Below are 16,053 nucleotides of genomic sequence, written 5' to 3' on the forward strand. Positions count from 1 at the left end.
GCTCAGGTGATAGTCTTTTTGCTAGAGGAAGAACAGAGAGGCGAAATCAATTTGGTGAAAAAGGGAAATCTAGGTCCAAGTCTAAAGCGAAAACTAGAAAGTATAAATGCTTTCATTGTCACAAGGAATGGCATATAAGAAAGAATTTTCCAGAGCACAAAGGCAAGGAAAAGATTATGAATATGGAGATGCAGCTATAGCAAATGACTATGATAGTGCAGATGCACTAATACTCTCAGAGCATGATTCAAAATATGAATGGGTACATGATTCTGGATGCTCATATCACATGTGTCCCATTAAGGATTGGTTTTCAACTTACCAACCCTTAGTTGGGGGCAAGGTCCTTTTGGGAAATAATGCTCCCTGCAAGGTCATTGGAATCGGCACAATTAGAATCAAGATGTTCGATAGAATCGTAAGGACGTTGACAGATGTAAGGCATGTTCCAGAATTAAATAAAAATTTGATTTCCTTGGAACACTAGATTCAAAAGGTTATAGCTACAAAGGTGAAGGTGGAGCTATAAGAATATCTAAAGATGCTATGGTTGTAATGAAAGGAAAGAAAGAGAATAGCCTATATATGTTACAAGGAAACACAATCACGAGTGTTGTTGCTGTATCCTCAACATCTGATTCTGATGTCACCAAATTATGACATCTAAGAATGGGTCATGTCAGTGAAAGAGGTCTAGCCGAGTTGGCCAAGCAAGGATTACTATGTGGTCAAAAAGTCGGGAAGGTAGACTTCTGTGAACATTGCATTTTTGGAAAGCAATGCCGAATAAAATTCAACAATGCAGTTCATCGAACAAAAAGCACATTGGATTATGTACATTCTGACTTGTGGGGTCCTTCCCAAGTACCTTCTCATGATGGTATTAGATATATGCTAACTTTCATTGATGATTATTCAAGGAATGTTTGGATCTTCATTTTGAAACACAAAAGTGAAGCATTTGTGAAGTTCAAACAGTGGAAAACCTTGATCGAAAAGCAAACTGAGAGGAGGATCAAGCGACTGAGAACTGACAATGGCCTAGAGTTTTGTAGCAGAGAATTCAAAAAATTTTGCAAGGATCATGGTATTGTCAAACATTATATTGTGAGGCACACTCCTCAACAAAATGGACTTGCAGAACGGATGAACAGAACCTTACTTGAAAGGACAACGTGTATGTTGTCAAATGCTAGATTGCCAAAACAATTCTGGGTGGAAGCTGTTAACATAACTTGTTACTTGATCAATAGATGTCCATCAATGGCTATTGACTTTAAAACTCCAGAAGAGATGTGGTCGGGTGTTCCTGCAAATTATGATAATTTGAGGATATTTGGTTGGCCTACATATGCTCATAATAAAGAAGGTAAACTTAATGCAAGAGCATTGAAATGCATTTTTCTTGGATATCCTGATGGTGTAAAAAGATATAAGTTTTGGTGGGCAGAGAAAAGAAAATGTATTATTAGTAGGGATGTTACTTTTAATGAAGCTGAAATGCTAAAGCCTCATAAAGAGTCTTCAAGTGAAAACAAAGACCCTAGTATCTCGGAGAAGGTGGAGTTTGAGGTGGAGNAAGGAAAATACATTTGATCAAGAAGAAGAAGTTCATGATGCATCTACTAGTAGTGATGTATCCCAATTGCAACATTATCAGTTGGCTAGGGATAGGCAAAGGAGACATATAAAACCTCCTGAGAAATATGGTTATGCTGATCTGGTGTCTTATGCTCTAAATGTTGCTGATGATATCAGCAATTGTGAGCCACAATCATATGAAGAAGCTATCAACAATAAAGAAGCTTCCAAATGGATTTCTGTCATGAGAGAGGAAATTGAGTCTCCTTATAAGAATCATACTTGGGTTCTTGTGAAATGACCAAAGTCTCAAAAGGTTGTTGGATGCAAATAGGTCTTCAAGAAGAAGGAATGAATTCCTGAAGTTGAAGATGCAAGATTCGAAGCGCGATTAGTGTCCAAAGGTTTTACACAAAGAGAAGGAATTGATTTCAATGAAGTTTTCTCCCTTGTGGTAAAACATAGCTCTATTCACATCCTACCTACCATTGTAGCTCAATTTGATATGGAACTTGAGCAACTAGATGTCAAAACAACATTCTTGCATGGTGAGTTGGAGGAACAAATCTATATGAAACAACCTGAAGGATTTGAAGTTCAAGGGAAGGAAGATCATGTTTGCTTACTGAAGAAATCCTTATATGGCTTAAAACAATCTTCTAGACAATGGTATCAGAGCCAATTGTTGGGTTTATTCAAATGTGTGGGTTTATTCAAGGGGGAGCGGACCGGAAAGTGTGTGGTGCCCACACTTGAGGGGGAGATTGTTGGGTTTATTCAAGTGTGAAGTCCCACATTGGATATGCTAGGAAGAGTGAAAGACTTTATAAGTAGGAAAGCCCCATGGAACTAATGCCTTAAGGTTTTGGTTCAAGACGTGATGTCTCACTTGTGACTCTTCACTCTTCCCATACCCATGTAACAATGGAACTCCCCAGTGGTTGGAGGCTCCCCGGTCGTAGTCTGGTCCAACACTAATTTTGATGGGCATTATGTGGACATGAGCAGGGCGACCCTAATTGCCAATGTTAGTCGTTATAAAAAAATTAAGAGTCATGCATAAGAAATAAGGAGCACAACTAGTGTCCTATACATTGTGTCATTATGTGTACCATTGATTGTAATTGGTTAAAAAATATATTTTAATAATTAAGTATTTTTGTGACCAATCACAAACAACACATAGAGTGATACATTTTTTTAGAATATAAGATATTATTCCTAGCGAACACCATTAACCAGAAAATGCACTAATTTAATAATAACAAAAAAAGTGTTATCAAAGAGGTAATAAAATAGTCCACATACCCCTCCCGGCCTCCCCATGAATTTTCCCATTGAAATGTCTTCTAAATTGTTAATCCACAGGCTAGTTTCCCTGTTTTGTTTGAGCATTAAAATTGTGATGTTTATTGCTACCACTCCTCACTATCCTAGTGTTCAATATTTACAATAAAATTGAATTACATCATACCACTCCTCACTATCCTAGTGTTCAATATTTACAATAAAATTGAATTACATCAAATATTAACTGTTGTAATTGAGAACTATGAAACACGGATTCGTCAAACACCCTCATGTGTCGGTGTCCGATACGTATCCGACACGGATACGCTCGGATTCGCGAAAGATACGTATCCATAGAGTATCCAAAAATTAAAAAAATAAAATAAATAAATATTAAGATACGTATTCGATTCGTTTTCAATAAAATATAGGATATATGGATTCGTTTTCAGTAAAGTATAGGATATATAGATTCGTTTCTAAATAAAACAGGATAAGATAGATTCGTTTCCAATAAACAGGATAAGATAGATTTGTTTCTAATAAAACATGATAACATAGATTCGTTTTTATTAAAATAGGATAAAATATATTTGTTATGGAGGACAATGATTTTAGTATAGATTCGTTTTCATTAAAATAGAATAAGATAAATTTGTTATGGAGGGCAGTGATTTTAAATTTCCATATTTTTTACTTTAGATATTTTGATTTACACTTATAATTTTATCATATTTTATGTGTTTTTATTATTTTATACGCGTATCCCTGAATGTATCGTATCCTATATTTTGGAAAAAATACATGTCGATGTATCGTATACGTATCGTACCCGACACACATATCAGTATCCGTACTTCACACATTGACAATATAAATCTTAATTACGTTTTATCTCTTTGTATAAACATTCTAAAAATATAGGATATTTTCCTTTTTCTTGATGATCAAGAAAATCTCTCCGTTTCCACAAATAGATACATAAAAATCTCATCGATTGCAATTCCTCAAGGACAAAATCAATTTAAATTTAGGAAAAAGATGTATGCCCAAAGGCGTGAGAGTTCTTTATATTATTACTGTATTATTCACTTTTTATTTTCAATCAACATTAACTCTTAGATAAAAGTAATACAAATGAATGATGAATAATATATTAACTGTATATAGATCTTTACACAGTCAATGTATAAATATTACACTCTTTAAATTTTGGTATATGTATAGACGGAGCAATATATATTTTGAGGATTAAAATGAAATTAAACATACAAGTAGGGCTAAAACATAAATGATACAATAAACTTATAAACTTATTATCAATGTTACACCAGTTTTCTTATGTTTAGTTTCCACTAAAATCCAACATATATTGAATTTTTTTGGTACAGACAACGTATATTGTATTCCATTCCAACAACCCCAAATCATATTAATATGGAAAATGTTATAATAACAGGAAGTTACTATGATTGGGAAAATACATTGAGAAAAAATGTGAGAACATCATTAGTCATTACTATAGTTTAGTATTCTTGATATGTGTGGTATGACGTAGTTAGGAAAAAATCTTAAGAATTATTGTTTTCCATAAAATAAAAAGGTATTATTGTCAAATATCAATTTATTATTATTATCAATAATAATCTCATAACTTATGAGCCATCATCATCTTGAAAAGGTATACATTCAAAATTTTACCATAAATCAATTTTTTGCAACATTAATAGTCATGGTTCTATGGTCCACCGGTGGACCCTTCACCAAATGATTCATCTTAAACATTACCTTACTAGGTGCTTTGAATCTCATTACTTGATATGAAAATTATCCAGAAAAATCGTGCTATCTACCCAATTCCCTTGTTTATTTTCTCTTTGCAATGATTCCAAAAGTTATCTATCTTGTGTTCATATGTGAGTTTGGTTCTTAAATATTGCCTCTGAATTCTACCCAAGTTGTATTATGTTCCCACATGAAACTAAGAGCTAATATAATACAAGTGGTCCTCTCATACATCCCAATGGGTAAAAGAATTGGATAGTTAGGGAACAAAACATAGTAAAATTGGCATGGAGAAAAAGGCATAAAAATTACTCTTCTTTGTGCCCTCATAATCCTACAAACTAATTACCCTTGTGAAATCTTCAACCTCAAGAAATATTCAACCACTTGCTCTTTCTCAATGCCAAAGGATAATTTAGATCAAAGTATAATTTTTTGATGATGGGACTATAATGGATTGAAAATATTTTGGTATAATAAAATGTCATATCAACTTATGGACAATGAACTAATCCTTTCTGAAATGTGCGATTGTCCTTACTAATAAGTATCACTCTCACGAATTGAATATTTGGTTTTTTAGTCTATTTGAGAATCTATTTGGGCGTTACACTACTAGATCAATATCATATCGGTAATAGATTGACCATATTGAAATATGAGAATAAGATATGAAAGCTGGATTGAAAATGATACAATATTATTTTAGTCATTGCTTATCAAGATGCAATGGCAATGAATCAATGAAGGCATAAAACTATTTTTTTCTAAATTTCCACATAAGGGTAAAAATTTGGAGAACCCAAAAATGAGAAACCAAGACAGACATATGTTCTCAACATTAATAAAATTGGTGAAGGTTGAACATATTATTTGCAGCAAAGGAATGGAATTCTCATAATATTCTTGGATATAAGAAGAAACAAAAATATCAATTGAGATACTACCAAATTGCCATGTTCCATTAACATGAAAATGAAACAACTACTTCCTAACAAATAAAAGATATAAGGAATTTAGAACAAAAACCATTTACCACCCACATGGCTATACATTGCAATTGCTTTTCTTTCATCATATAGATAAAGACAAACATTTTCAGAATTCCATGTATTCATGATGCTTCAAAATGATGCAAAACCAAGAATGCCCATTTTTCTATTCATCAACAGGAGCTGGTAGATTGAGATCAATAAAGCAAAGACCTTGGTTTATGACCATAGAACTTTCTTCAGAACCTCCAACAAAATGAGATCTTTTGTGACCTCCTAAGGCTTGGCCTGACTTGAAAATTTTGTAGCAGATTGGACACTCAAATTCCTTGCTTTTCTTTGACTTTAACTTCTTCTTAGCCTTGCTAGTGTTCTTTCCATTGAAAACATTCTTACTATGAGACTTTGGAATAGGTAAAGAATCAGTGTCTGAGCTGCTTTCATCACTCTCATCTGTTGAATCATAAGCCAAACTTTCATACTTCCATCCTTTTTCATCAGTCTCATAGATTTCATCATTGCCAAAACTATATTCTGTGTCCTTCTTGCTATGGTCAAAAGAATCATAATTGGCTATGTTTTTAGAATCAAACTTCCTTGTAGTACCATTCGTTCTGTCATAATTCAAATCCTCCTTCACTGATTTCTTAAATGAAGTTACAGTGTATTTGCTAACCCCTTTATTCATGTTCAGCATCTTCCTCGACTCGACATTGTAATTTTCAAACTTGGACTTAAATTCGTCATTTGCAACATCTGATTTTGCCAGTTTGGCTTGAGGACCATATCTGTAATAGCCAGAATCTGAGTTATCAGTAGACTTTAACTTCAGCACCTTGTTCTCCACAGGATCATAAGTTTCATAACCATTAGAGACAAACTTGTTACCATTTTTTATACAAAACCTCATATCAACATGTGATGATTTTTCTGCCTCAACAACAACTGAGTTGTTCTCAGAAGACTCATTAACCAATGCAAAAGGACCCTTATGGCTACAATCTTTGGACAACAACATCAAACACCTTGCAACCTCTTCTTGCTCCTGTTCCACCTCTGACACAGAAGAAGAACCATTTACCAAAGGAACAGAAGAAGAATAACTCTGATTATTTCCAAGGCTAATGGCCTTGAACCTCATTCTCTTGGATCTCCTTGGATTCTTTGAAACATCACAAATCTCCTCAGTATCAGATTCACTATCCAAAACCAATTTCTTCTGCTTCTGAGAATGACAAGCCATGTGACCACAAAGTGCTTTCAATGATGAAAACCCTTTTCCACATTCTTTGCAGAACTTCTCCACCACCACCTCCTCTTGTTGTTGTTCCAAAGTGCCATTGGAATTCACAGACCTCATTGTTTTCTTTGGGTTTTCTCTTAAACCATAACCATCTTCACTCCATAAATCTCTCTTCTTTTTCCTTCTAACAGCAGCATCAAAGTTAAGATTATCACATTCAGCACCATTATTATTATTCTTATTCTTATTATTGTTGTTCCTTTCTTCAGTAATATGAGTCCTTATGTGACCACCTAAACTCTTCCCACAAGGAAATCTCTTGCTACAATACTTGCACACAAAATTCCTCTCCTCCATAGTATTATTGATGAATCTGAATATCTAATCCAAATATGTTTATATAATTATATACCCAACAAAGTAAAAAAGATCAATTTTTTATAACTATATCACATAAATACATACCTCAAATCTTCAAGGGAAATAAACATTCCATCATTGGGTGCAACAAATGGTGAAGGTTGAGATTTGAGGAAGATATAAAATTGAGATCACAAAGTTTCTTTCAATATAAGAAGGTGGTGATGATGATGAGAAGAGAATCAAAATGTTGAGATGTGACAGCTCTATAAGTACAAGATCCGACCCACAAAAAGGGAATAGACTCCTTAATTTCCGTTTCACAATAAAAAGATCAGAATTTAATGTGTTTTTGAATGTGGGAAAAATCAAATTTGGAAGATTTGGGATTCCTAGTTGCTACTAGTGGTGGCATGAAGAACAATAATAAGCAAAAACTATGACTGATTCTTTCGTTTATATATCTCTTGGCTGCGTGTGTTTAGTCGGAGGAGAATTGCATGCATGATATAAGAATATACTTAAATTGATCAAATTTTATCTGTATAATGTATTGTTTGAATTAACTTCTATGTTCGAGTATGACCGATCTTTTAAATTCAAAACAACTACCCTAAAGAAAATAAATTAATAAGTCATGTTATTGGTTCGGTCCTAGCCCATCTGATACGTGGGTGGACCTACTTCTGAAAGTCTTTTTAATATATGCTGATATTTTGATCCGGTCTAATTTGGTTCCATTTGGCATCGAGCAAAAAAGAATTGCCTAAATAGGTTAAAATTTGGTCAACATGGCAAATATTTATTTTGAAGAAAATGAATAAAAAGTAGAGAAAAAATATATATACATAGACAATATAAGAGTTTTTATATTATCATTGACTCTTCAAGTAATTCAAATAAAGGTAGATGATATATTTACTATGTATACATTTTTACATTATTAGTACATAGATATTACATTCTAAAAAGAAATATTTCATATAAAATAATACTTTATTTATTAGTAGTTAATTTACAAATAATATGAATGATTCACCTACAATATAAGAGGAAATATTGGAAGATATATTATTACTCTTTATAATGACACTAACTCTCAATTTGACTGGTCATGTCCAGATTTGAGACAATTGTGCTATGAAACCCCAATGCAATTTCTAGCAATATTCATAATTTCAACAATAATAATATTATAAAATAAGGACCTAATATTGATTATTAAGGTGTATGAGTAAATAATTTAAATTATTAATATTATTACCTAGTTTAATTGAGATTAATAAAGTCCATTTTAGATAGTTGGACCCTGAACATATTCATTGACTTTCGATCCTCAATTTCACATATATGATTTTTTTTTGTTACTAAGATGTTATACTCGCACAAAAAATTTGGGGCACACAAAAAAAATTGATATAAAAATGTCTTACTTTCATGCATTGCTCCCACAAACTATAGGTTAGAATCCATAAACTTTATTGATTGGAGCTCCTTCTTTAGTTCCCCTCCCCCATATTGAAAATTCAATTGCATTTAACATATATTTTTATTCTTATTTTGTGGCTTATAATACATGAGGAGGACACAAGGAGATTGCATTTAACATATCTTTTATTGCATATGGCACCATTATGTCATGTATTCTTTGCTATCCAATAAATATTTGGAAGACATAGAAATTGGATTGTAAAATATATCACATATTATTAGGAAATTATTTTTGTTGTGATACTTGAAATATGTTATTATGTTAATTTCACATTGTCTACTATTAGAATAGAGTAGAGTAACCAATGTTATATATTAGACTCAAGTACCCATTAGAAACACTCATGGGCAGGTAGGCCTATGGGTGTGCTAGGGTTTGTAATCTTTATTCTCTAATAATATCTTGGCAGCCGTTCGACGCTCCCGGAGATATAGGCGCAATTGGCCGAACCCATTAACAAATTCTTTTGTTTATTCTCTTCTATTTATTCTATGTTCTTTATTTGATTATTTGTGACCAACGATGTGTAAAGATTTCCATTCTCTTTGTTCATAATTGATTGAAGTTCGACATAAGGTTTTGGTGGCCTTACTCAAGTGCTATTGCTAAGATGTCCATTTTAATAGCCATATATTTCTAAAATATGTTTCTATCAATTTAATTTATAACATCCAAAATATTTATTAACTTATTAATTAGTAGTAATATTGAATTTTAATTGCAAGTCTTAAATAAAAGATGCTATTGAAAAAATAATCCCCCCTTAGGCGTTTGACTCGGACGAGATGATAAGGGTATATGCCGTTAATTTTATATTGGTTTAGCATGAGCTAAACTAAAAATGAAAATGACAAAAAATACTTGTTAATAATTGAATTCTTTTCAGTATAGTGTCAGATATATTTTTTTGGGTAAAATATAGTGTCAGATGTTTGACATCTATTGTATATTTAAAAATATCTTTTAGTCAAAATTTAAAATTTATCTTAGTAATCTCTACCCTTGAAAGGATTTGCTTTTAAATCTGGTGGAGAGACATCATTGATGGAAAAAGAATAAAAAGAAAAAGTTCGGACGTGAGGTATCCAATTGAGTTGGGTTTGTGTGATAAAAATAAGTATGAATCTCACAATCACTTAAGCATATGTATAATTGAGATATTTTCCACCATTTGGTAATTCTTTTTGGGCCATTTCTTTCATGATTGAAATTAAGGCTTATTTATAATTTTAATACAATGAAAGTGATCATTGTGTACCATTGGCCATAAGCAATTAAACAAAAAATATAAAATAAATAGAATATAAGAAAATAACAGATTTTGTTAATGAGTTTTAGTCAATTGTACCTACATTTTCAATAATATTGAGTAATTACTAAAATAATATTATAGCTAATAAGAATTACAATATATAACACACTCATATGCCCACAACTCATGATATGTTTCTAAGTGATGCATGTTATAACAATATACTTGAGTTGAATATATATATATATTATTTCTCTTATTCATTCCAATAATTGATAATGTGAGACTTCATATAATAATATATTGCAAACATCCCTAACAATCTAAAACTTGCTTGAAATAGATAAATATCTAACTCATTTGGAAATCTACAAAATAATCTTCATCTTAACAAATATATAGCTTCACATGTTTAATATGTAACTCTCTTTATGAGTTCCATCATATAAGAGCATACTCCCTTTCAAGGATGGAGATCATCTGTCTCAAACGGTGTCTCACTTCATGTCCCAAACCAATTAGAGTGCTCTATTTTATTACTTTTTGTTTTTAAATTTTTTATTTTATCCACATGTTATTATATGATTGGCTTGGGACACCGTCATAGGTGATTCCCATCCCCTTCAACACTTTCTGATATCATTGCTAATGTTACCTAGAGTGTAACTCTTCAAACATGTATTGTAGTTTCTCGTATCGCCATCTAAGAGAACATGCTACCTAGATCTCTATTTATAGGAAGTCTTTCGAAAAATGGAACATATACACCAAAGTTTAGCTACAACTACCCTCTTCAATATTCAACTTAGCTGAATCATGGAGTTTTCTTAGGAAGTCTCAAATGCTACAGGCCACCATTGTCTACTCTAACGATCACAATTCAACAGAACTATCATACTCATTCTTAAGTAGTATACTCATAGTCTACAAATTGTGTCAATATCAACCAATAATCATGCCACACCCTTACACCTAAGACAATGTCAATGTCACAACATGCATCTCTACCGCTATTTGTGTTACACCCTTCATATAAGTCAATTCTTGTATTACACCCTTCATCAAAGTCAACAGTGTTGTGTGCTTTTGTGGATCCTTTAGCATTTAAGATCATTTGTCATGACGCTGCAAACACATCACACAGATACATCATATCTCATATCAAATAAGATTATCCTCTCTAACATTTAGAGATATTTAATTAGCACTTGTCCAATATACTAATGCTCCATTTGGGTCGAATTCTAATACATGGATTTCTAAGTTTTGGACACAACAAAATTGTGATCTCTACCATGGTCATGTCATATTTTATTCTCCTTCAAATCATTTGGCATCCTCATGTCGTGCCTTTGACAAACCTTGAACATGTGCTTCAACTCACTTTCCACGATCCAAAGTTATTAATTATGTTGACCTTGTCCACTATGAGTTTGGTGCCTTACTTAAGAGACATTTATCAAGGACTCTGATCACTATGCCAAAATTGATATTTAATAACGCGCATTCAACAATGTTTATGTGTTGAACGCTGTTAAATGTAAGGCGGAAGAGAATTAACAGCGCTTATTGAAGAAAGCATTGTTAAATGTGTTATCTTTAACGACCCTTATCGAAGCAAGTGCTGTTAAAGGTTATACTTCATATATTTAACAACGCTTCTTCAATAAGCGTTGTTAAATGTGCTATCTTTAATAACACTTATTGAAGAAAGCGTTGTTAAATGTGTTATCTTTAACCGCGCTTATTGAAGAAAACGCGGTTAATGGTTATACTTCATATATTTAACAACATTTCTTCAATAAGGTTGTTAAAGGTTATACTTCATATATTTAACAGCACTTCCTCAATAAGACTGTTAAATGTGTTATATTTAACGACAATTATTGAAGAAAACACTATTAAATATGAAGTTAGACCAATTATACTAACAGTATAGATGATAAGCTGTTAAGCTACAATGCTATAGTAATTATATTATAAACTATATAGTGCTTATTCGGTTAAGTGTTAAACTTTAATAAGCTAAATGATAATTACCTGATTATTTTTATCCTCGGAGACATAGTTCTGAAAATTCAATCGAGCCTCAGCTTTGGTGGATTCAAATCGTGAGAAGCAGAAAAGGGGATCTGGGTTATTACCTATTAATGATGCATGATGGCACTTAATAAATGGAACACGACCAGAGTGAAAGGTGGAAGAGGAAAAGTGATTCTATTATCTTTAATAACACTTATTTCAATAAGCGCGGTTAAAAGTTATATTTCATATATTTAACAGCATTTCTTCAACAAACAATATTAAAAGTTTTATATTTACAGCACTTATTGAAGAAAACATTGTTAAATGTCTTCATATGTTTAACAACACTTCTTTAATAAGTGCTGTTAAACGCTTGTTTTAGTGAGCGAAAATCTTTTCAAATTCAAAAACAAAACCTCACACAATAATATATATCACTCAATTTATTAGTTCTCTTACTTTTCTTCTTCTCCATAAGTTACATTTTTTTTCTCTTTTGTTTTTAGTTTCTCTCTTCAAGCAGGTTATCGATTTTTTGTTTTTATCTTCAAGCATAAGGTAAATCATTATCTTATTTTAGCTCATTTATTTCTCTCTTCACTAATAGTGTGATCTTTATTTGTTGTGAAGTTATACAGCTATGGTGAAGTTATCGATTTTTGGTTTTTCTCTTCAAGCATAAGGTAAATCGTTATCTTATTTTAGCTTATTTATTTCTCTATTCACTAAAAGTGTGATCTTTATTTGTTGTGAAGTTGTGCACCTATGGTCTTCTAGGTTTTTGGCTATGGTGAACATTGGAGGAGAAAAAATGAACAATTTGCGTAAGATCTCATTACTCATGTTATTTTATAATATTAGAATCTGTTAAGGTTGAATGTAGTTGAAGTCGTTGGTGATTTAACAAATCTATTGTAAATGTAGTGGAGTTGGATATGCTAGTCATTGTTTGATTGAATGTATGAGAGATATATTGTCTTATTTAGTAAGTAGACATTTAACAACGCTTGCTTCAGTGAACGCTGTTAAACATCTACTTTCTACAGCGCTACAAAAAATATTGTTGAATATAATCTTATGTACTACTGCACTCACATAGAAAGCGCCATAAAAGCGATGTTAAATGACAATTTTAAGCGATGTTGATTTGCTATTCTGACGTAATGAATATCAATTGTTTGTGTAGTAAAAATGACCATTATATAATATTAACGACAAACAATCATATAAAGGGCATATAGTATGTAGAAGAAAATAAAAACAAGAGAGTTTGTTAATGAGCTTCAACCAATTATATTAACGTCATCTAGATTGTTGAGCGACCATAAAAAATATAGTAGAGAATAAAAATTACAAGTTTTAGTGCACACATGGGCCTATGGCGTATAGGATGCTTCTAATTGGTATGCATGTTATATATCACAATGGACTTGAGTCCAATATATAACATTGTTTTCTCTTCTTCATTCTAATATTTCACAATATGAAGGCTTTATATGAGTATATTTTAGAATGTGAAACTTCATACAATAATATTTCAATCACCTCAACAATAACATATAAAAAAGCTTTTTAAAACTAAAACTACAAGGAGAATATTGCAGGAAAAGTCAAATAAAAGGTAGTGATAAGTTTAAGTAGTGTATGGTTTTTTTAAGTAAGAGAAAATCTTTATTGAAAAAGCTAAATTCACTATGTTGCGAGTGTTTCAGCTCAAGCAAGACTCTTGTCCTGGAGTAATGAAAAATATGAGTTAAAAAGAAAGCTTCTCTATTTTTTGTCTGAATAGTTAATAACTCCATAATTATTGCAGCACTATCATTGACTCATTCAATGACAAATATTTATCTTATTGGCACACCATGCATCTCCACCTCAAAGAGTGAGAGGAAAATGAGAAATTGAAGAGGGAATAAAGGGGGAAGAAGCTAAGAATCAGAAGATAAAAATTGGAAAACGGAGTGATTCAAAAGGATCAACATGTGAATTTTCTATTGGGTGATAAATAAGCTCAATCAACGAACAGATCCATATGCAATGGCTTTGGGGGCACGTGCCCCTTCTCACTTGCTTTCATACTTTTTTTCACATTCTAAATTATCTACCATTCATATTCAAATTCATGTATCATGTTGTTTTAGTGGTCTAAGATTCCGCTAGATTTTTAAGATGACCAAAAGATTAATGATTTAATTTATGGGAACAACATCCGTTAGTATGACAGTGATTAGTTCCTTACCCAAAAGTGTAGGAAATACCCTTAGTAGCCAAAAAAAAATATATTCAAATTCATGAGATGCATATGAATCTGGAATTTATTAAGAACAATTATTGTTTATTGAAGATTTTGAACGGGTACCTTAAGGATATACTTGCTAAGAAAATTAGTAAACAGAAATTTAAATTGAAAAACTATATTCATCACTTCTTCTTTTTTATACCTTGACAAGTCTCTTAAAACATTGATTAACATTCTTTTACTATTATGGTTTTTCATATGCGTGTATATATAAATGTAAACAGTTAAAATATGTTTCTCGTGTGTAAATATACTTGGCTTCCACTAGATGAAATTTTTATGCCGGTCAATGACTGCAAAAGCATAGTTTATGGCATGTGGAGAAAGGAAAAAGAAACAAAACTCATCTATGTCTGGCAAAAAAAATTAAGATTTGTGGTAAAAGTACATCTCAGCATGAAAATAAATCAATCTTTAAAAGGCCACCATGTGCACTCTAACTTGTATTAAGGCAGCAATAGATGTGAACGTGACACCATATTACGATAGTATGCAATTGAATTAGGAAATATTCCATTGTATTTATTTAAAAAGTAAATAAAAGTATTGGTAACTAGTATTGATAATTTGAACTAAGTTCAAGGACTCTCCATCTATTATCATTGGATGGAGAATGCATAGAAATTATGTCTCAAAGTTTAGGCTGGCATTGTGGGAAAAGGGATAAGACTGTCTAAATTGGCAATGCTAGTTATAATTCTCAAATTTATTAAAAGTTATCAATAAGGGCATTGATCTATTGATGTAAGGTTCTGTTAAATCTCAGGATGATTAAAAGGTTAAAGATTTGACTCTTAAGAGTGACACTTGTTGGAAGGAATAACCATGAATCCTAAAAGTAATAAGGTGAAAAGATATTATTCGTATTGGTAGTACCAAAAATAAATTTATTAAAAGTTATAGTGGAACTCTAAAATTACCCTTCATTATTTCTCGTGTCTAACTTATCCCCTGCACTAAAAAACAAACCAAAAGCATGAAAGACACCGAATTCATTCTCTCCCAATTTTTTAACGAAATTTATACAATCCATCCCAATTTTCAACCTTAAAACTCGGTTCTGATCAAAAATTTCCTTTGGAATAAAATGTCAGTATAAATAATCCAAAGAAGTGACACCAAATGCCAATTGAAATAGATGATTTGAATGTAATGACTAATGAGCAACTTATTCCAAGGTGTTGCATAGGCAATTGTCAAATCTTAATCTTCTTCCATGAGTGTTGCTCTTGAGATTGCTACTGGAGTAGAAGAGTTTTTTTTAATCCTGATTTCATTTTCTTTGAATTGGGAAAATTACTCTTAGTAGTGAATCTCCCAAGTTCTTTTACTGCAAAGAGTATAACATCTCTTAAAAATCACTCAAACAAAAGGTCAACATAGTCGGGTAGGGCTTTTCACTCACTTGATCAATTCTATTTGTGGACCAAACTACTTTTTTAATTCTAATTCTAATTTTTGAACATTAAATATTGATCAGATTAACTTTTCAACTCGAAATGAGACCCAATTAAATATTATTCCAGTTTAAACACAGTATTATTAAAATTACTTATTATTATAAATGTGTAATTTAATATGTAAAATGATATAGAGAGATATTTTATGAATCATTTGCATATATGTATATGTACATATTTTGAAAAGATTAATGGATAACTAACATGATATACATATTGTAATAAATTAATAATAAATCATTTGCACAATAAGAACTAGGCAAAACAATTGAAA

General features: G+C 31.6%; 1 protein-coding gene across 3 annotated transcripts; it reads right to left on the minus strand.

Moving 5' to 3' along the window:
* On the minus strand, positions 5,507-7,718 carry LOC109332422. 3 transcript variants are annotated; one of them, XM_019567400.1, is made up of 3 exons: positions 7,357-7,718; positions 6,575-7,272; positions 5,507-6,538 (listed from the first exon to the last, which is right to left on the minus strand). In XM_019567400.1, the coding sequence occupies exons 2-3, from the start codon at positions 7,246-7,248 to the stop codon at positions 5,815-5,817; spliced, it is 1,398 nt and encodes a 465-aa protein (XP_019422945.1). In that variant the 5' UTR covers positions 7,249-7,272; positions 7,357-7,718; the 3' UTR covers positions 5,507-5,814. The 3 variants fall into 3 exon arrangements, with proteins under 3 accessions (XP_019422945.1, XP_019422946.1, XP_019422944.1); XM_019567401.1 differs by having other exon boundaries at positions 5,507-7,075; XM_019567399.1 differs by having other exon boundaries at positions 5,507-7,272.

This window comes from Lupinus angustifolius, chromosome LG18, assembly GCF_001865875.1.
Source record: "Lupinus angustifolius cultivar Tanjil chromosome LG18, LupAngTanjil_v1.0, whole genome shotgun sequence".
NCBI lineage: Eukaryota > Viridiplantae > Streptophyta > Magnoliopsida > Fabales > Fabaceae > Lupinus > Lupinus angustifolius.